Raw genomic sequence first — 21,345 nt, forward strand, 5'->3', positions numbered from 1 at the left:
ATCTGTATCAGACTCCTTTAACCATTCCACTGCCCACTTGCCCACATGATCGAGATCCTGCTATAATTTCTTATAACCATCTTCAGTATTTACAATACCACCCATGTAATCAAGCAGACAAAGAAGAGCGACAGGAGAGGAACCAAAGGGGCCAATATTGTGTGACTTTAATGATTTAAATAGCATAATGACTGATTAGCAGATGCATTTCACACAGTCCCTTGATAATTGTTAGAGCTCTGAGAATAGAATAGAGCTTCTCAGTTCTCAGAGGTGCCCACAGCGGCAGAAGACACCTGAGATGCGGGAGGGCCGCCAAGAGCGAGGGGGAACCGGCGCAGTCGAGAGCAGCCTGGCGGGGGGGGGGGGGGGGGGGGGGGGGGAAGGGGGTGCCATGTGTGTCCGGGAACCTGCACTGCCAAGAGCAAGGAGGGTCTTCAAGATGGAGGAGGGCCTTCAAGATGGAAGAGGGCCTTCAAGATGGAGGAGGGCCTTCAAGATGGAGGAGGGCCGTCGAAAGTGAGGAGGACCACCGAGAGCAAGGATGGCCGCTGAGAGCAAACTGGCGGGGGGGTGGGGGGCGCTGAGACGTAAGGGGTCATTGGGAGGGGGGGGGGGCCCGGTAGAGGGTGGGCGTCAGGATCCAAGGGGGACCTAGTGCTGGGCCGCCTGCTGCCTCATGCGGTGGCAGGCCTGGTAGCTACTGCAAGGAAATAGAGACTGTTTGATGAGCATTTTGTAACTTTGTGTGCTGTCTGGGTGAGATCTGCTGTATGATTTCACCAGGTCGTATGCAAAAGCAAAGAATTTTTCGCTCTCCTGGGAGATGCCAACTGCATTTCGTTGTCTCTGTACTGTACACTGACAATGGCAATTAAAGTTGAATCTGAATCTGAATTTGAATCTGAATTTCACTGTACCTAGGTACAGTACATATGTCAATAAGGATCATTGATAAGACAGAAGAGTGTTGATGCAGCTTGTGACTATTGGAAAATCTTAGTCAGTCCCATCACAGTTGATATTCACTTCTGGACTATGGGCGCAATACGGAATCCTTGAAAAGTATGTTTGCTGAAGGCTCCAGTCTGTCTGCTGCCATAAAATCAGTCGGCATTGGCAAAAGACACCAAGCAAAGGATTGACCAACACTTCCCAGCCAGGCAATCAGAGGATTTCAGAAGGAAGAGGTTGGGGAATGAAAATGAAGAGAGCGGGCACAAACAAGGAAAACCATATAAGCCATCAGACACTTGTTCAACCATGGGTAAGTTGCAAAGTCGCCATTAGAGTCCACCAGTTTGCTACCTTACCTCCCTCCCTCGTGGACATGGACAATAGGAGCACGGTTAGAAATCAAATATATGCCACACACTATTATAAACAATGATGGAGCGGCATATATGCAGTGGTGTTTAAGGTATTTCTAAGAAATGTAGGTAGATCACAGGCTGGCCTGCAGAAAGAATCAGAATTTAGGTAAAGCTCAGTCTTGCAACCATATCCACCACCTGAGTAATGAGATGGGTAATAATCTAGAGATTGGGAAAGTAGAGGGAGCTACACTTGGTCCAGCACTGGATGGATGTGCCCATCAGCCAGACTGAAAAGAAAGAATATCACTCGCTAAGGCTGAGGCTGTTGGGACAGGTCTCACTTTAGTTCTGCTGCAAAGGCCCCAGAAGAGATTTTATGCAGGAATTGGGTTAATGTTACAGACTGAATGTTTCCAGTATTTCTGTTTTTATTACAGATGCATGATAATTGGAATGCATAACTAATGCGTTGTGCGCTTGAAGCTCAGCAGTCTTTGATCAACAATAACTTGATAAGAACCTCAAGCAGCACTAGGAGGAGCAAAGCTTTGTAAAATGCAATCACAAATGGAATGATTAGTTCATTCTTGTATGATTATGCCAAATTTTATTTATTAAATATGCATTTCTTGATGTTTGTTAATTTTCAGCTGCCAGTAAACAGGTGATATGATGGTCATTGATAGATAGCAGGTTAGAAGCGCAGGACTGCTGTTGGAAAATGAAGTGCAGCTAGGCTGCATTTCAACTCAATTCCCCTTCCCGTTCTTGAGTTTCTGCACCTCAATTCCTCAAGAAGGAGGCCTACCCCCTCATGAAGTAGAACTTCATAGCATGGAGCGTCCTACTAAATATCTTGAGAACCTCACAATTCCTGCAGAAGGCAGCAGAAGTGCGACTTGACTTTTCCAGTGGTGGAGGTTACAATGTTTGTAATGACAGCACATCTCTCAGGGTAAGCTTACTCTGTATGTGTGTGTGGGATTCAGGCTCATGAGTTGCATCGTTGTAACACAAGAAATAGAAGCAGGAGTAAGACTATAAGACTACAAGGCATAGGAGTAGAATGAGGCCATTCAGCCCATCAAGTCTAATCCGCCATGCAATTATGGCTGAACAATTTTGTCCAGCTCAACCCCATTCTCTTGCCTTCTTACCGTACACCTTCCGAATCAAGAACCTATCAATCTCTGCCTTAAAAATACCCAATGTTTTGGCCTCCACAGCCATTCCATAGATTCACCGCCCTAGGGCTAAAGAAATTCCTCCTCATCTCCATCTTGAAGGTGCGTCCTTTTATTCTGAGCCTGTGCCCCATGGTCCTAGACTCTACTACTACTGGAAACATCCTTTCCATGTTCACTCTGTCTAGGCCTTTCATTATCCAGTAGGTTTCAATGAGGTCCCCCCCCCCTCCCTGCTTCCTCAACACTACCTGCTCCTCCAATTATCTTTGTTAACTTGGTCACAAAGCTATCAATTCCCTCATCCAGATTATTAACATAAATCGTGAAGTGGACATGAAGCTGACCTAACACTGCTTCTACCCCTACAGAACACCACTAGTCACTGGCAGCCAATCAAAAAAGCCCTCCTTTATTCCCGCTACTAGGATAGAGAAATGCAAGATTAATTAGCCTCCAGATGAAGAGTCTTCTTCTCACGTCAGATGGCCAGCCTGTGATTTTGAGAAGATGACTCATGGCTCATGACTCCCTTGTCAGGGGCAGGCAGTAGCATTTACCCCATGAAGTCTCAATATTACTTCTCATTCTTGTAAACACAGGTCCAGTCTGTGTAATCACATTCTACATAACCTCTCCTCAACAAAGAAACTTGCAATCCCAGGAATCGTTCTGGTAAACCTTCATTGAACTCACTTTATCACAGGCATGAAAGCATCCTTGGATATGGAAGCCAGATCTGTACTCAACATTCCAGGTGCAGTCCCACAAGGTCCCTAAACATCTGTGGTAAGACATCTGTCCTCTTGTATTTAAATTCACTTGTAATGAAGATCAACATACCACTATGCTTCGGATTCTCTGCTGTATCGAGATACTAATTTTAAATGTTTGTTGTATGAGGACGTTCGGGTCACTCTGAATCACAACTTTCATTCTATCCCCATTTGAAATATAACCACTTCTTTATTTTCTTCTACCCAAATAAGTGACATAACATTCTTCCCGCATTATTTTCCATCTACCATGTCCTTGCCCATTCACTTTGTAACTTCTGGAAACGTCTTTTCATCCTCCTTTCAACACACAATGGCATCCAAGTTTATCTGATTAATGAAGTTGGGTAACATAACATTGGGACTTCTCGTCCAAATCATTTATGACAATTGTGAACAGCGGGGGAGGGCGTTAGAATTTACTTATGTGGCATCACACTCGTCACGGCCTCCCATCCTAAACATGATTCTCTCTCTTTCTCTCTCTCTGCTTTTTGTTTATGAACCAATTTTCAGATCATGTCAGGAGATTCCCTTCAATTTTAGCTGTTATCATTTTGTTTCATTTTTTTTTGTGTGGCACCCATTGAATAGCGGAATATACATGTTCATTGGTTCAAGTCCCATGATTTCTCTTTCATTAATCTGCCCAATCCTATGACTATTTTCTAGGTAACTTTCTACCACTTGTGCTCACTCAGCCAGCCTCCCACTAGTAAGACAAGAACGACTAAAATATATTTTATTTGTAAAATAGAAGTGCAGAGGTGCCTTGAAAATTGTTAGATTTTGTATATATTACAGTATCAATCTAGACAGTGAGATGCATCGAAGTTAAGACCCTGACTGCCATTAAGAGTGCTTTCCTTGACATATTTTGAAGTTCGCAGCCCATTGAGGCAAAGATCGCTAAATCATTGACCGCTGGTGAAGTTCAGGTAAGATAAGTCCACGTAAGTCCAGGTTCCCTGGAGATCCTTAATCCTCAACAGCGATAAAACAGAATTCCTCCTCATAGGCTCCAAATCCACACTCAGCAAAATCAATAACCCCACTCTCACCATCGACGGCACCACTGTCTCCCCATCTCCCAGGCCCACAACCTTGGCGTGATCTTTGATTCCACCCTCTCCCTTGAGCCTCACATCCGCCATGTCATTAAAACCTCCTTCTTTCACCTCCGCAACATCGCCAAAATCAGACCCTCTCTCACACCTCCCGCTGCTGAAAGACTCATCCATGCCTTCATCTCCTCCCGACTGGACTACTGCAACTCACTTCTCCTTGGCATCAGCTCCACCTACATCAACCGACTCCAACTGTTCCAGAACGCAGCCGCCCGACTCATCACCCACACCAAATCCTGGCATCACATCAGTCCAGTCCTCAAACAACTTCACTGGCTTCCCATCTCCCACCGGATCACCTACAAAATCCTGGTCCTCACCTACAAAGCCCTCCACCATCTGGCCCCCCCATATCTCACTGACCTCCTCTCCCCCTACCAACCCTCACGGTCCCTCAGATCCACATCAGCCGGTCTCCTCTCCATCCACAAATCCAACCTCCGCAGTTTTGGGGACAGAGCCTTCTCCAGGGCAGCTCCCAGGCTCTGGAACTCTCTCCCCCAACTGATCCGCAATTCCGTGTCCCTCACCATCTTCCAGTCCCGCCTCAAGACCCACCTCTGCCTATCCTTAGCCCCACGTCCCCCTCCCTTTTCATCTGCGCTTGAATTGCCTCATATTGTGTTTTGAATTGAATTCTGTCTTTAATTTGTGTACTAGTCATGTCTCTACTATTTATTTCATTCCGCTTACATGTTTTTCCTCTACTTGCTAAATTTTTGTAAGGTGTCCTTGAGACTCTTGAAAGGCGCCCATAAATAAAATGTATTATTATTATTATTATTATTAATGAATATAGTCTCCTTCTGAGAATACTTTCCCTCTCAATTTCTATGAGCTTGTTATCTTGTTGTTCAGTCTCTCTTTATTTTCCCAACCAATTTGAAGAAAAACAAGCCAACTAGGTCACCCATGCCTATTTAAGCACAGATTGGCAAAGAATGCGAATTCTTCACCAACTGTTGTATCATTCCATGAAGGCTACCGAGGCAATGTAAAATAAAGTTCTGAAAGGTCTCTAAGTGCATCAGGAAGTAAAATAAATAATTCAGCTATTAACCTGTGAGTGGTTTATGATCCTGTTTAGTGTCTTTTATGCTATTTAGCATTTGTTTCGTTTAGCTTAGAGATACAGCGCATAAACAAGCCCTTCGGCCCACCGTGTCTGCACCGACCACCGATCCCAGCACATTAACACTATCCTGCACACACTTGGGACGATTTACACTTATACCAAGCCAATTAATCTACAAACCTGTACGTCTGGAATGTGGGAGGAAACCAAAGATCTCGGAGAAAACCCACGCGATAAACGTACAAACTCCATATAGACAGCACCCGTAGTCAGGATCGAACCGGGTCTCTGGCACTGCAAGCACTGTAATGCAACAACTGTACCTCTACGCCACATTGTTCAGCCATGGAAATTGAAAGTAGGCATAGACTGAAGCTTGGCATTTGGATAAGGCCAGGACTACTGTCAATTTGTCATTGTGCACCAATTAACATCAATAATTAGCCTGGTCTGTTGCCACCAATCTGTAGGTGCATAGACACAGCGAAAGGTACACTCTTTGTTAAAATCTTGTTCCTAATTTTGAATATTAGGAATCCACTTGGCAACTAAAAAAAAAGCAGGTCTTTCAGAGCCCAGTATCTCCTGCACAACAAGTAATTGCTAATAGTTCCTTACAAGTTCGGTCAGTTATCCAAATTTCCAGATTTTATTTTAACTATCTTATCTAAGCTCTATCATTTACACAATAATTATGCCTTACCTACAATAGAGAGCTCCAAACTGAATGAATTTTGTCCTGCTTTGTTTGTTGCAATGCATGTGTAAGTCCCTGCATCACTTGCTGTAAGAGGATCAATCAATAGGGAGTGAATTCCATTTTCGCGCACCAGCATCTTGTGGGTAAAATTGGGCACAACAGGTATTCCATCCAGCAGCCACATAAGGTCAGGATTCGGCAGACCACTCACCTAAAAAAATGAATCTGTTTTAATATACTGCAAACATCTTAATAGCAGAACTGTTCTGTCTACAGGAATCTGTCACTAAGTCTCTGACTGACTAATTTAACTTTTCAATTTTATCTCCAACAACAAACACTTGCCCTATTTACCTTATAGTTTTATTAATCAGTGTTGCTTCATCTGGAGATTTGTGTAAACACATTGAAAAAAATCCTTGTTTTCAATCCTCATTAAATCCTTATTTTGCAACCAAGATTCCAAATCAAAGTATCCTTGTAGATTGGGCTAAAATTAATTAGTCAATTATCTACCAGTTCTCTGAAGAAGGGTCTCTACCCGAAACATCACCTATTCCTTCTCGCCAGAGATGCTGCATGTCTCGCTGAGTTACTCCAGCATTTTGTGTCTATCTTCAGTGTAAACCAGCATCTGCGGTTCCTTCCAACACACTTCATATTTATTAATGGCTTCTAATAATCTGCTGTGGTTCTTCTCAGTATTGACCAACCCTTCAATATGGTAAATTGTTAATTTAAAACACTTTACGCTTTCCACCATTATGAACAACTTTCTTTTGTCCCTACTCGCTGCTCTCTTTCACAAAGCCAGATTGCTTTTCATTTTTGCTTCTCCTCTGCATGCTCTCCCAAGTCTCCACATCTTTCCTGTAATGGGACAACCAGAACTGCATGCAATACTCCAAATGCAGCCTAACCAAAGTCTTATAGAGCTGCATCATGACTTCCTGACTATTACACTCAATGCCCCTAGCAATGAAGACATATTGCCTTCCCTACCATCTTATCTACTTGTGCTGCCACCTTCAGTGACCTATGAACTTGGACTCCAAGATACCTCTGCGCATCAATGTTGTTAAGGGTCTTGCCATTAACTATATACTGTCCCCTAACTTTCAACCTCCCAAATGCAACACCCCACACTTGCTCGGATTAAACTCAATCTGCAATTACTCCACTCATTTCTGCAGTTGATCTAAATCCCATTGTATCTTTTGACAGCATCCCTCACTGTCTGCAACTCCTCCAATTGTGAGGACATGGCGGGCTGAAGGGCTGTTTCTGTTCTGTGTGATGTTAGAATCTTGGTGTTATTTGGTGTTTCAGGATGCTCATGAGAAAAGCAGAGCCCAAAAGTGCTTTCTGTGTTTCTAGTCAGGCCTGAAAATGAATGTCTCAATCCATTCAATGCATTTATCACGGTTGCGCTTGTTGAGTTATGAAAGCTTGGGGGAAATAGCTAGAATGACAGAGTAGTACTGTTATTGGACACCAGGGCACCAAAGATGGAAGTGAGAGTGGTGCAACGAATGAAGATTTGCTGCGGTGGATCAGGGGCCGAAGACTCGACAGTTAAGGTTTTGAAAGAGGAAAGTGAATAAATTTGGGAATTGAAAAATGTGTCCCCCCCCCCCCCCCCCCCCCCCCCGCAAGAAAGACACAAAAGGAATGAGGAAGACATATTCAGATGGAAACGAATGCAAGGAAATAATTAGACACATAGTCTTTTGAACAGGTGAACACTCAAACAAAAAAAGAAAGATTAAAGAAAACTATAGGTGAGAAAAAGAAGAATTGAGATGGAGGTTACATATGAAACATTTGTTAGTATAGGGGCTGAGAGAGGACATCAGTAAAGATATATCAGTGAGAATGTATTTATGGTATTGAAGTGTTGTGAGAAAACAAGGGTTATAAATGAAAGGTGAAAAAGATGAGGTGCTCAAAAGGGAAGACAGGGGTAGAGAAATAGGGAGATAGATGAAGGTGATGGTAAGAGGGAGCTGCAGCAATGCAGGAAACAGACTTTAGCCAGCAGGGGAAGATTTAGTGGGAATGTATTATTGCCCCTCAGCTTGGTCTTCACAAAGTACATTATGTTGATTGTATCATCAACAATAATAATGAATGACAAAGACCACGCTCACGTGAACGAGCATTTTGAAAGAAATATTGAAAGGGACAGTGATCACTTTTGTCAGAGTCCATTGAGCCGTCAGTGGGAGAAGTAAGTTGGACAAGAAAATTATCTTCCATTGAGCACAGGTGACCAGGATGATTAATATGTGACCAAAACGAGGGAGGTGGAACGAGGCAGTGAAGAGTGATGTAATGAGGCCTTGGATTTGGTTTTAAAAAATGCTACCAAAAATAATATTCAATATCAAAATACATCTGAATCAAGAATATTTCTATTTTAAATATTTATTATTATTATCTGAGCAAGTACCTTGCAGTCTAATCGGCAAACTTGTCCTTCATGAGCTACCATGTTACCAGGTGCCTGAAGAAAATGAGGGCAGAAAAATCGCTCCTGTACGGGTTCTTCGCCTTCTGTCACACGAGACCTTGTCCTATTGATCAATACATTACAAACTGCATTACCGTAGAAAATTACGTTGTCAATCTGATTTAACAGCGAAATACAAGCAGTGAAATATGCTGTCAAAATTCAATAGAGATCATTAGGCTATTTCAATACAAAAAATCCCATAATCATAAAAAGATTTTTCAATTTCCAAATCATTGAGAAGTCCATTGTAATTTGAGTTATTATGAGCATAACCAATATTTATTTCAATGTTTAGGTATCCTATCATTTATTTGGTTTCTTCCTTGCGCGTGGCAGATGCAGCAGTATAATATAGATAAATGTGAGGTTATCCATTTTGACGGCAAAAATAAGGGGGCAGATTATTATCTCAATGGGGTTAGGTTAGGTAAGGGGGAGGTGCAGCAAGACCTGGGCGTCCTTGTACACCAGTCACTAAAAGCTGGCCTGCAGGTACAGGAGGCAGTGAAGAAAGCTAATGGAATGTTGGCCTTCATAACAAGAGGATTTCAGTATAGGAGTAAAGAGGTTCTTCCGCAGTTGTATAGGGCTCTGGTGAGACCACATCTGGAATATTGTGTACAGTTTTGGTCTCCCTATTTGAGGAAGGACATCCTTGTGATTGAGGCAGTGCAGTGTAGGTTCACGAGATTGATCCCTGGGATGGCGGGACTGTCATATGAGGAAAGATTGAAAAGACTAGGCTTGTTTAGAAGAATGAGGGGGGATCTTATAGAAACATATAAAATTATAAAAGGACTGGACAAGCTAGATGCAGGAAAAATGTTCCCAATGTTGGGCGAGTCCAGAACCAGGGGCCACAGTCTTAGAATAAAGGGGAGGCCATTTAAGACTGAGGTGAGAAAAAACTTTTTCAACCAGAGAGTTGTGAATTTGTGGATTTCCTGCCACAGAGGGCAGTGGAGGCCAAGTCACTGGATGGATTTAAGAGAGAGTTAGATAGAGCTCTAGGGGCTAGTAGAATCAAGGGATATGGGGAGAATGCAGGCACGGGTTATTGATTGGGGACTTTCAGCCATTATAACAATGAATGGCGATGCTGGCTCCAAGGGCTGAACGGCCTCCTCCTGCACCTATTTTCTATGTTTCTATGTTTCCTTGAATTATGTAGGCACCTTATAATGTTAACCATCAACTTATTACCCATGAATGCACCATGTTCACCCTTTGTTTTTCTTTTAGACTGCATCTATTATGCAGCAGATGGAGTATTTGAAAATGAAGGACATGACTATGAGGAACAGGCAGGTCAGACGAGATACGATTCCACTGAAGAGCGCAGCAAGCTCAAGAGACCAGATGATGTATTGCTGTTTTTATTTCATATGATCTCCCTCTTGATACTGGAAAAGATTTAACCACAAGATGTACGTGACTCATATAGATCAATTGGAAGACTAGTTCAAGGCAAGGGCAGTGGGGTGAAGGGGTAGAAATGGAGAGAGTGGTGAGGGTGGGCAATAGATAGGCTGTGGTACTGGGGTTGTCAACCTAGCATAGCCAGTGTTTATTTTGAAAACAATTGCAATGTCTCCTCAGACACTGTCTCACGCCTATATTCATCATATTTCTACAAATACATGGGCAAGGCATATTAGAGGTAATTTTGTTATGATTATCGTGTCACTTGCATGACTGTATAGTATGTCATAAGCCAGTCTTGAAGTGAACTTAAGCCCAACAGCGATCTTATCGACCCCCTTGAGCAGAAATAGCAATTGCAATTATAGGACAGATTGTATGGTTCAGGCATGCATTCTCTTGAATGCGGAACAGTAAACCTTGATGAAATTCCGATATTTAAGGCAATTAAAGAGTTGATGAAAGCTGATAAAGGGAAAGAAACTCCCATTTGTGTCACACTGATGCTGATAGATCACTGGCAAATTATTGACACCCAAAATCTCTCTCTTACTTCATACATGAGCAGTGCCCAAAGAATGAAAATGGGAAGCTACTAATATGAATTTCAGATCAAACCTACCTTTGCCTCTGAATAGATGGTATGATACGACTACGGAATGGAGTACTCTGTACCATGAGGTGCCCTGATGAGCTGATTCTTCCCTATGCAACAGAGAACACAGAAAATTCTTATAATAAGCTCTAATCAGAGATGATTTCATAAAAATGGATTAAAACAAATGCATGGCCCAACAATTAATCTGTCCTCTCCCTGACCATCATGTCTAGAATCCCTGCGATCCTCAGGCAGGAGTGTTTCCGTTGGCATGGGCATGTAAACAAGATGGAAAATAGACGCATCCCTAAAGATGGGGAGGTCTTCGTTACACAGAGGCCAAGAGGAAGACCAAAACTTTGCTACAAGGATAAGATTAAAAGAGATATGACAATTCTTAACATTGGCACTGACAACTGGGAAGCAGCTGCTGATGACTAGGGATGGCGGAGATAGGACCTCCAGGAGGGTATGAAGCACCATGACAGCATATGGTTCAAGACCCTGGAGACCAGGCACCAACCCCACAAAATCATCAACGGCAACAGCAAAACACTCCCCAATCCAACGGCCTGAATCAACTTCGCCTGTGGACCTTTTCACCCAGAGAGTTGTGAATTTGTGGAATTCTCTGCCACAGAAGGCAATGGAGGCCAATGCACTGGATGAATTTAAAAGAGAGTTAGATAGAGCTCTTGGGACTAGCAGAATCAAGGGGTATGGGGAGAAGGCAGGCATGGGTTACTGATTGTGGATGATCAGCCATGATTACAATGAATGGCGGTGCTGGCTCGAAGGTGCAAATGGCCTTCTCCTGCACCTATTTTCCATGTTTCTATGACACTGCAGGAGTATCTGCATGTCAAGGATAGGCCTAGTCGGCCACAGCAGGAAATTCAACCATAGATGATACATTCCCCTCTCTAAACAGGACAACATCAATGTCGCAATATCAACTCTCGCAGATGGACGGTTGTCAACTAACCAGCCCAACATTCAGTGCAGCTACTTGCCCGCTGTTTTCAAACTCTTGAATGGACCTCTCATATGAGGTCCGAAGAAGGGCCTTGACCCAAAGCTTCACCCATTCCTTCTCTCCAGAGATGCTGCCTGTCCCGCTGAGTTACTCCAGCATTTTGTGTTAACCAAGATATGTATTCTTACCTCCGTCAGCAACATGGTGGATTTAAAATGGATTGAGTAAATTTCCCACTTTGATCAGGAAGTCATGATGCAGCTTTATAGGACTTTGGTGAGGTTGCATGTAGCTTTATAGGACTTTGGTTTGTGCTGCATTTGAAATATTGTGTGCAGTTCTGGTCTCCCATTACAGGAAGGACGTGGAAGCTTTGGTGCATCTGCAGTTCTTTCCTACACATCCTTCTCTTATCAATGGCCAAATTCCTGATCTTCCAATTTACCTCATTGCGGTCCTTGCACTCTTTTTTAAAATGCTCTTTCTCTGCAGCTGTAGCACTAGATTCTGCACTGTTTATTTTCTCTTTGGCACTACCTTAGATTTCTCATGCATCATATGATTTTTACTGGATAACACAGTAAATAACGTTTTTTTCAATGTATCTCAGTACATGTAACAATAATAAACCAAAATTAAGCCACCATTGATTCACAGGCAAAGACTTTCCAATCAGTAGTAGTTTGTACATTCAAGCTGTCTTAATTAGAGCTTTGTTCTCTGTTACACATGAGCAGATGGTTGTTCATCAAGAACAAAAATATCACCCATGGGTATTCTCCAGGACAAGTATCAGATTGCCATTCAGCCAAAGCAAAGGTGTGAATACCAGTAAAACTCGAAATCATTCTGGAAGTATACTGCTGCAGTGTAGGATATGCTATCCACATTAGATTTGGGCCGAGGGCTATAACTGAGACTTTTTAGGTTATAACAGATTGGATGAATCTTAACTGATTGATTTCATTGACAATGTACTTGACAATGTTTTTCTCACTCATTTCTCCTCTCACTGTATTGTATTCTAGGTCTTCTAGCTTGGACATCTGTACCTCCAAACATTGCAAAGGATCAGTGCTTTCACAACTTTAATTCTCTAATTCAATCCCAGGAATGGCTGGGTTAATATATGATGAGCGTTTGAAGGCACTGGGCCTGTACTCGATGGAGATTAGAGAGGATGTTTCCACTAGTGGGAGTGTCTTGGACCAGAGGCCATAGCCTCAGAATAAAAGGGTGTACCTTAGGAAAGGAGATGAGGAGGAATTTCTTTAGTCAGAGGGTGGTATTCATTGTGAAATTCATTGCCACAGACAGCTGAGGAGGCCACGTCAATGGATATTGTTAAGGCAGAGATTGAAAGATTCTTGATTAGTAAGGGTGTCAGGGGTTATATGGAGATACACTGAAACCACGGTCATAATGGTGTCTTTTGCTCTCCTTCTGCACTTTGTGTTTGCTCAAGATTTCAGCATTAGTTTCTTGTGTCAATATAATAAATTATGTTGTGTGGCTTTATAAACCTTTGAGGCATATCATTCAAAACTGGCATTTAATGATATCAATTCCAATGAAAATAAAAGGCAAGCGGACACATACCAAATACATTTTGCTGAAGATGTTGGTACTTACCTGTGGATTTGCTGCCATAACTGTGTAGTTCCCATCATCATCATTAGTGACTGTTTCAATGTACAATATGCAAGTACCATCACCCTCTCGCTTCATCTTAAAATGTCCATTCTTTTTGGAAATCTGTTTACCATCTTTAAACCAATATACCTAGGGATGTAAAGTATAGGAGCAGGTTATTGCAACTATCTGTGCTTCAGAAGTTGCACACTGCTAGTTCTGTTATAATATGTGTTTCCATAATACGAATTGGATATAATGTGAGTGATGAATGAAGGAACATGATTATGCTTTACATGGGCTGAATTGATTACGATTTTGATAGGGAACTGGAGAACCGCTGTTACAGTTATGAGAAATGTTACTTTGGAAATTGGCAAGCAGAATTCATGAGACTCTATCTCCCGGGCACAAAACCATGCTGACTATCCAAATGCATATAACCCTCAGAATACGCTCCAGTAAGTCGCCTACCACAGATGTTAGGATCACAGGTCTCTCATTCCCAGGCTTTTCCTTGCAGTCCTACTTAAATAAAGGCACTCTATTAGCTTCTGGCTCCTATCTCATGATGATTCATATATCTCAGCCAGGCAACTGCAATTTTTCCTCTGGCTTCACACAGTGCCGTCAGATATATCTGATCAGGGAAATTTGTCTAGCTTCATATGCCTTAGGACTTTCACCACCTCCTCAACTGTAATATGGACTGTCCTCAAGCCACTTTTATCAACTGTCCCAAGTTTCCAAGTCTTCATGTATTTATCCACCGTAAAAACAGAGGAGAAATACTCATTGAAGACCTTGCCCATCTTCTGCAGATCGCTTTTGTATCTGAGGGGTCCTATTCTCCCTCCTTCCCTTAATGTACATAAAATCACTTTGGTTTTCCATTAACATTATGTCAGAGCTATCGACTGCCCCATTTTTGCCGTCCTGATTTCCATAAGTATGCTCCTCAGTTTTTCGAAGTCCTCCAGGGATACACTTGTTCCCAGCTGTCTATACCTGTTTCAAACCTCTTTCTTTTTCCTGACCATCACTTCAATTTCTCGAATCATCCAGCTTCCTTATGCCTACCTACCTTGCCTTGAACTCTTGTCATCACACTTTAAAAAACGTCCTACTTTCTAGACATTAATTTGCCCGAAAACAACCTACTCCAATCACTTGAGTAAGTTCCTGTGTGATACCATCAAGGTTGGCCTTGCTCTAAATCAAAATATTAACTCGTGGACCTACTTGTATTTTTCCATAGCTATCCCAAAGTTAATAGAACAGTGGTTGTTTATCAGTAGAGTGATAGACCATGGAAACAGGCCCCTCGGCAGAACTTGTCCACGCCGACCAACATGCCTCCCCATTCAAACTAGTCCCACCTGCCCATCTTGGCCCATAACCCTCTAAATCTATCCTATCCATGTATCTGTCCAAATGTCTCTTACATATCATGATAGTACCTAAAAGTAGAAGTTATCACGGTCAGTAGATGTTATCATTTCTATTGACACTTATGTAATAATACACTATTAAGCAGTAACAAATACAGCTTTTAGTGTTTTCAACTAACATAGAAACATAGAAACATAGAAAGTAGGTGCGAGAGTAGACCACCAGGTCCGTCGAGCCCGCACCGCCATTCGCTCATGGCTGAACACTAAACAGACACACTTACCCACAAACAGTAGACACAAGACACAGAACACAAGACACTACCCTCCCCTTTATACCGCTATCACCCCTCTCCACCCCAAGAACCGCGTGATCTCCTGGGGGAGGCAAAAAACCGGATAAAAACCCAGGTCCAATTCGGGAAAAAAATCCGGGAAATTCCTCTCCGACCCCAATCCAGGCGATCGACACTTGTCCAGGAGATCACTCAGGTCTTACTATACTAACCATACCTAGGTCCATATCCCTGCCCTCTCCCCGTAGCCCCTTATCCCCTTGGCAGCTAAAAAACCATCTATTTTAGACTTAAATATATTTAACGTTTCTGCTTCCACTGCTCCCTGGGGCAGTGAATTCCATAAATTAACCACCCTCTGGGTGAAGAAGTTCCTCCTCATCTCAGTTTTAAAAGAGCCCCCCCTTAACAGTAACAAAAAAAATAATTCCGCTATTGAAAACAGCTTTATTTTTGAAAATCCAGCAGGAAAATAACTTTGTGATTGCGAGTCTCAAAGTCTCTAGCCCCTCATCCCTTTTCTCCCATTGACACAATTGCCATTACAACATGATTTTCTATAATGCGAGGTCTCTCAGAAACACAACTATTACCTTATAGCAGAACGACCTGCATTTCTGTTTTTAGGTAAATAATAATGGCTGTAATAAGCATTGAATATGATGTGGAAGAATAACTTTTAATATTGCAATAGTGTAAAGCTTACTTTTGGTACAGGTATGCCCACAAGTTTGCAGCTGAAGGCTACTGCTGATCCCTCAACCACTCGGAAATGTTTGAGTTTTTTGTCAAAAATGGGTGCAATGCACTTCCCTGTCGGAATATCCTCATGTTGGATTTCATCATCAGATTCTTCCACAGGAGTTCTCTCCAGGCGGAATTCAATTTCATTCATAAGTCTTTGTTCAAAACCGGACACCTTGTATTCCTGAAAACGGAGGGTTCCAATTATTCATTAATCCACTGAAGCATTGCATATAAATTACAGTATGAATCTGAATTTTGAGATGAACTGGAGTAAAATCCAAGATATTGGAAGAAAAATATTTGTGGCTAACTCAAGGTTAGCCTCAAGGTATGCTAAACACTCAGGAGGCTTACATTGTAATAAACCGGGCGCCATGTTAAAGATACATCATAGAACCTAGAGTGCCAAATAAGATTTTGGAAACAAATAAAATTAACTTTAAAATTAAGAAACCTATCAGTGTTAATGCCAATAGTGAATAATCCTTCATTTAAACCATCTCTTATCGATAAAACATATAACCAATGGGAAAGAATGGGAATTAAAAGGATCGGCGATGTGTATGAAATGGGAAATCTGTTATCATTCCAACAATTACAATTAAAATTTAAGTTGAAAGATAACCAATATTTTAAATATCTTCAGATCTGCGATTTCATGAAGAAATATATACCAAGACATCAAACTATAATTTTAGACCCACTGGAAGAAGCAATGAATATTAAGGCTGACACAGAAATTAATATCATATCTATATAATAGTATTTTAAATATAGAACTACCATCGACAGAGGCACTTAGAGAAGATTGGGAACAAGAACTAATGACAAAAATCACGAAAGAAACATGGGAAAAGTATTTGATATATATAAATAAATGTTCGATTAATGTAAGACATAACTTAATTCAATTTAAAATTTTACATAGATTATATTATTCAAAAACTAGACTGAATAAATGTTATCCAAATACTTCTCCCATTTGTGACAAATGTTTATCTCAAAATGCCACTATAACCCATTCTTTTGTTTCCTGCATAAAACTTCATAAATCCTGGTGTGATATTTTTGATATATTTACAAAATTATTCAAGATAAAAATGGAGCCTAACACTGAAATGATTATACTTGGAGTAATGGGAGACAGGAAATAATTGAACACATTTCAAAATTAATTTTTTAATTATGGGTTAATAATAGCAAAAAAATATAATTAAATTTTGGAAAAATACACCCATACCAACGCTGAAAATGTGGATTATAAATATGTTGGACACAGCTCATCTTGAAGAAATGCAATTCCTCCTAACAGATAAACCAGACCAATTCTTAACGAGTTGGTCTCCATTTATTGACTTTTTGGAAGCACATGGTGCAACAAAATCGTAAAAACTAACTGTTTCAGGACCGGGAAAGAGATGGTCAAGAATATAAATACTTATCTCCTATCTCCTACTTCCTACTCTATCTCTCTCTGTTCTTTTTTTTTTTTTTAACCTCTTTTCCTCACTTTCTCTCTTCCTTTTTCTTTTCCACACACTATATATCACATGTTTTTCTATTCTCTATTATCTAGTCTCTCTTTCTCTTTTTCATTTAAAAACAAAATTAAAAAATGAAGCTGTACATAAAATGTAATATGCCAATATATATTTGGCACCTGAAAAAAGGTGCCACACTATTGTACTTACTTCTAATAAATTAAAAAAAAACAAAAAAAAACCTAGAGTGCCAGAGAGCCTAATGCAGCTAGTGGGGTAAAAATAGTTATTGAGGAATATTGCTTTAACAGATAAGGCAACTTTATTAGAGTAACCTCTTTCATTGGCAGAGTGAAGCCACGTGCAAATTGGTGGAACAGAACCTTATATTTTGCTTGGATAACTTATAACGCAGTGCTACTACCTACACTCCCATCCCCTCCCCTCCCCGTTGCCCCCTTCCACCACCCAGTTCCACAGTTCACCACATTGTATCCCTCTTGAGATCACACCTTCCCTCGCCAACAATTGGCCTACCTGGGTACCAGCCTGCCTAAGGCCATTTGTTGCCAACCCTATTTGTCCTGGTCTTTTCTCACATCCCACCCCAGATATGTATGAACAGATTTTTAATTCTCTAAAATGGGCAGTTATGAGTCTGGTTAGAAGTAAAAATGCAAAATAGCGAGCACACAAAAGCAATTCACCTCAAATTGGCCCACTAGACCGGTGTGCAGAGGGGACCTAGTTTGGTAGGGGCTCAGATCTGTTTTCAGGCACTCACTCATTGATATTTCAATGACACTTCATGTTTCAAATTTCCTTTTCTGGTTTGGGAATCTAATATTTACAATGAAGCTGGGGCAGCTGTAACTTGACTCTGAACGCAATAAACCCATTAACAATCCCACACTCCGGATGTTCCGGTCTCCACCCACATTTCAAAGACGTGCAGGTTTGTAGGTTAGTTGACTTCTGTAAATGATCCCTTGTACATACAACTAATGTATGGGTGATTGCTGGTCGGCGAAGACTCGGTGGGCCGAAGGGCCTATTTCCACACTGCACCCCAAAATAAACAAAGCTAAAAGCATCTTAGATATTAGAAAAAAATAGTCAAACTAGGTTATAGAGTTTTAGTAGAATCAAAGATAGACACAAAAAGCTTGAGTAACTCAGCAGGTCCGATAACATCTCTGGCGAAAAGGAATAGGTGACGTTTCGGGTCAAGACCATTCTTCAGACTCAAGTTAGAAGTTAGGCATTGTGAAATAACATGCCGAGAATGTTAAAGCATGCACTGCAATTGTAGGGAGCCTCCATCCATTCCAATTGTTAGTCTTGATGAAACATAACTGAAATGTTGCACTTTTTCAGAATCATAAATGTGGCATCTTTGACGCCCTGGTTCAATCTTTCACACTGACCTACTGGGGACAGATTCCAGGACTCCCCTTCCAATCATTGGAGCCTTTCTACCTACCTAATTCTCAATAAAATTAATCATAAAGTGTAACATCCAAGTGAAATTGAAAGAGTACGGAGGTATCAATTGAAATCATCCAGTACTGTGGAAAATCTGCCTCTTCGTCACCATCCAAGTCTTTAGTGCACTAGAATATCAGAGTTTTACTTGAGGTGGATAGAGTGAGCGGTGTGGGAATGGAAATCAATGGCACTGTGCTTGGTAGGAAGAGGGTTTGGGGAAAAAAGATGTCTAGGCTTGGTAATTTTCCTTCTCCCCCCCCCCCCCCCCCCCCCCCCACCCAAATGTCTCCCTCCTGCTCTGCCAAAGGACCTCTCTCTCCCTCTCTTTTTATCCCAGGGTGGAAATCTCCAACACTAGAGGGCACAGCTATAAGATGAGAGAGGGAAAGTTTAACATGCAGGGCAAGTTTTTTTTTTGTGTGGTGGGGGGGGGGGGGGGGGGGGGGGGGGGGGGGCCGGAACGCATTGTAAAGTTGGTGGTGGAGGCAGTTACAATAATGGTGTTTAAGAGGCTTTTAGGCATATGGAAGTGCAAGAAATAGTGGGATAAGGGTCATGTACAGGCAGATGAGATCAATTTAATTTAGCATCATGTTTGGCACAAACATTGTGGGCCGAAGGGCATGTTCCTATGCTGTAGTGTTCTAGGTTCAAAATGAAACAGCAAAGAGAACATGCAATGTCTGAATAATGAGGATACAATGGTGTTCATCCAAACAACTCTGACTGAAACAAGAGCAGTAAGCACTCCGAGGGTATAAAACCAAAAAGACAGTTTTGTTTTTCATGGCCATTAATATGTTTTATATTCTTCATGTAGCTGGTTCAAATATCTAATACACACCACATCTAGTAATTTAAAAAAAATAAGGAATTATGAAATCAGCTCTGAAATGAAGACAAATTATTAAAGTAAGATTCAAACATATATTCAAAGCCCTCAAAAGCTTAATCAATGCTTGATTCTAAATATAATATTGTGAAATAAGAAAATCCCACACTATGACTACCTTATTCGACACACCAGCAGTCTCTCTGCATATTTGCTCCAATTCCCATTGAATATTTGGGAGAGCCTGTAGTACACTCCCAACAAGGGGATCATTCCCTTTTTATTTCTTAGCTCCAACCATTGGATAAGCCATAAGTAATATCCATCAGTCTACCAAACACCGTTTCCTGCCTAATGTGAATTTCCTTCACTTCCTCTGTCACTCGAGTTTTCCTGACTTCCCACATCCTGCAGGAGGAGCATTGCACCAACTTACCTGCCATCACCACTGCACTGAACCAAGAAAACAGACCACAAGACTCACACACGAGCAGATTCTACATTATCCTCCGATCCACCTCTGTAGGAGCATCCTTGCCGAAGACTCCCGAGCCAAAGACATACACTTGCCCTCCACACAGCCTCTCTGCCAACAAGTCCGCTCCCAACAGGCCGCTCCGCTATATCTTACCTTCTTTTTACTAGCTGCTCAATTAGTCAATTTGTATGCTCCAATCAATCCACTGGTCAGTTCCTTGACTGTATCGACGATAAGCAAGATGTTTTTGCGGCACCACTTAGCCAGATGTTCTAACTCTCTCCGATAAACGGACTCATCACCCCCATGATTTAGTCAACAACAATGGTACAATCAGCAAATCTGTAGTTGTCACTTGGCCTGTGCTTTGCCATACAATCATGGCTAAGAGATAGGAGCAATGTGCGAAGCACGCAGCCCTCAGTTGCACCTGTGATGATGGCTAGTGAGGAGGAGACGATACCAATCCACACTGGATGAAGTCTGTCGGTGAAGAAGTCAAGCGTTTGGTGCAAAGGAGGTACTGAGACACAAGTCTTGGAGTTTGTTGATGAGTTGGAACAACGCCACCAACTCCAACCATGCACAAGAATATCAGAAGCTCTTTAGGTTTGTTAGCATGTTAATCTCCAGCTACTTTATATAAAGAAATCAGGTGGGTGTGCTTTGTGGGTACAATACATTAATTGTGCTTCATTTCACATAGTGTTGATTAGATCTGAATGCAGTGAATAGACACGAACATCCACAAAATCGATAGTTCACTATTAACTTGGTAAATGTTAATTGTATTTTTAACAGACATGAACTGATAAAGATAGTGAATTTAAAAGTATATACTGTACCTGCGACACTGCCATATTCTTTACCTCATCAAAATTAGTGACTGAAGGAGTATTTGATCCAAAAAATCTGTGGGCCATTTTATCCTCATAAATTATTTTCTGTTGAAGGGAAGTAGGTGATTAAACAATAAATTTATATGAATAAAGAAGACTTTAGAATCCCTCAACAGAATGAACGATACACCACTTACAGAAATTAACAAACTCAACATGTCCCAGACATTAATGTAAATTAACAATTGTAACCTTGGCAAAAATATTAGTTAACATGTCAGTATATCCCTTGAACATGAATCTTCCCCAGGAGCCATCACTTCATCACATTGTGTTTTATGCTGCCAGCAGAGAAACAAATATTCCAAAGATAACTTGCAATGCTTGCAGATCAGGGAATTCAAATGTTATTATGTTGATGAGAAAGAACATTTCACAAAATATTCCTGAACTTAACATAGAACGTTCGATA

General features: G+C 41.4%; 1 protein-coding gene across 9 annotated transcripts in view; it reads right to left on the reverse strand.

Annotated features, from left to right (window-relative positions):
• The window catches only part of mypn (myopalladin), a 129,795-nt gene that overhangs the window by 7,211 nt on the left and 101,239 nt on the right, over positions 1 to 21,345 (reverse strand). For all 9 annotated transcript variants that reach the window (XM_033034247.1, XM_033034249.1, XM_033034251.1 and 6 more), the window contains 6 exons: positions 20,880 to 20,978; positions 15,715 to 15,936; positions 13,322 to 13,471; positions 10,738 to 10,820; positions 8,631 to 8,754; positions 6,182 to 6,389 (listed from right to left, as the gene is read on the reverse strand). In XM_033034247.1, coding sequence (XP_032890138.1) covers positions 6,182 to 6,389; positions 8,631 to 8,754; positions 10,738 to 10,820; positions 13,322 to 13,471; positions 15,715 to 15,936; positions 20,880 to 20,978 — 886 coding nt within the window. The remainder of the gene's footprint in view (positions 1 to 6,181; positions 6,390 to 8,630; positions 8,755 to 10,737; positions 10,821 to 13,321; positions 13,472 to 15,714; positions 15,937 to 20,879; positions 20,979 to 21,345) is intronic.

This window comes from Amblyraja radiata, chromosome 15 (genome assembly GCF_010909765.2).
Source record: "Amblyraja radiata isolate CabotCenter1 chromosome 15, sAmbRad1.1.pri, whole genome shotgun sequence".
Lineage (NCBI taxonomy): Eukaryota > Metazoa > Chordata > Chondrichthyes > Rajiformes > Rajidae > Amblyraja > Amblyraja radiata.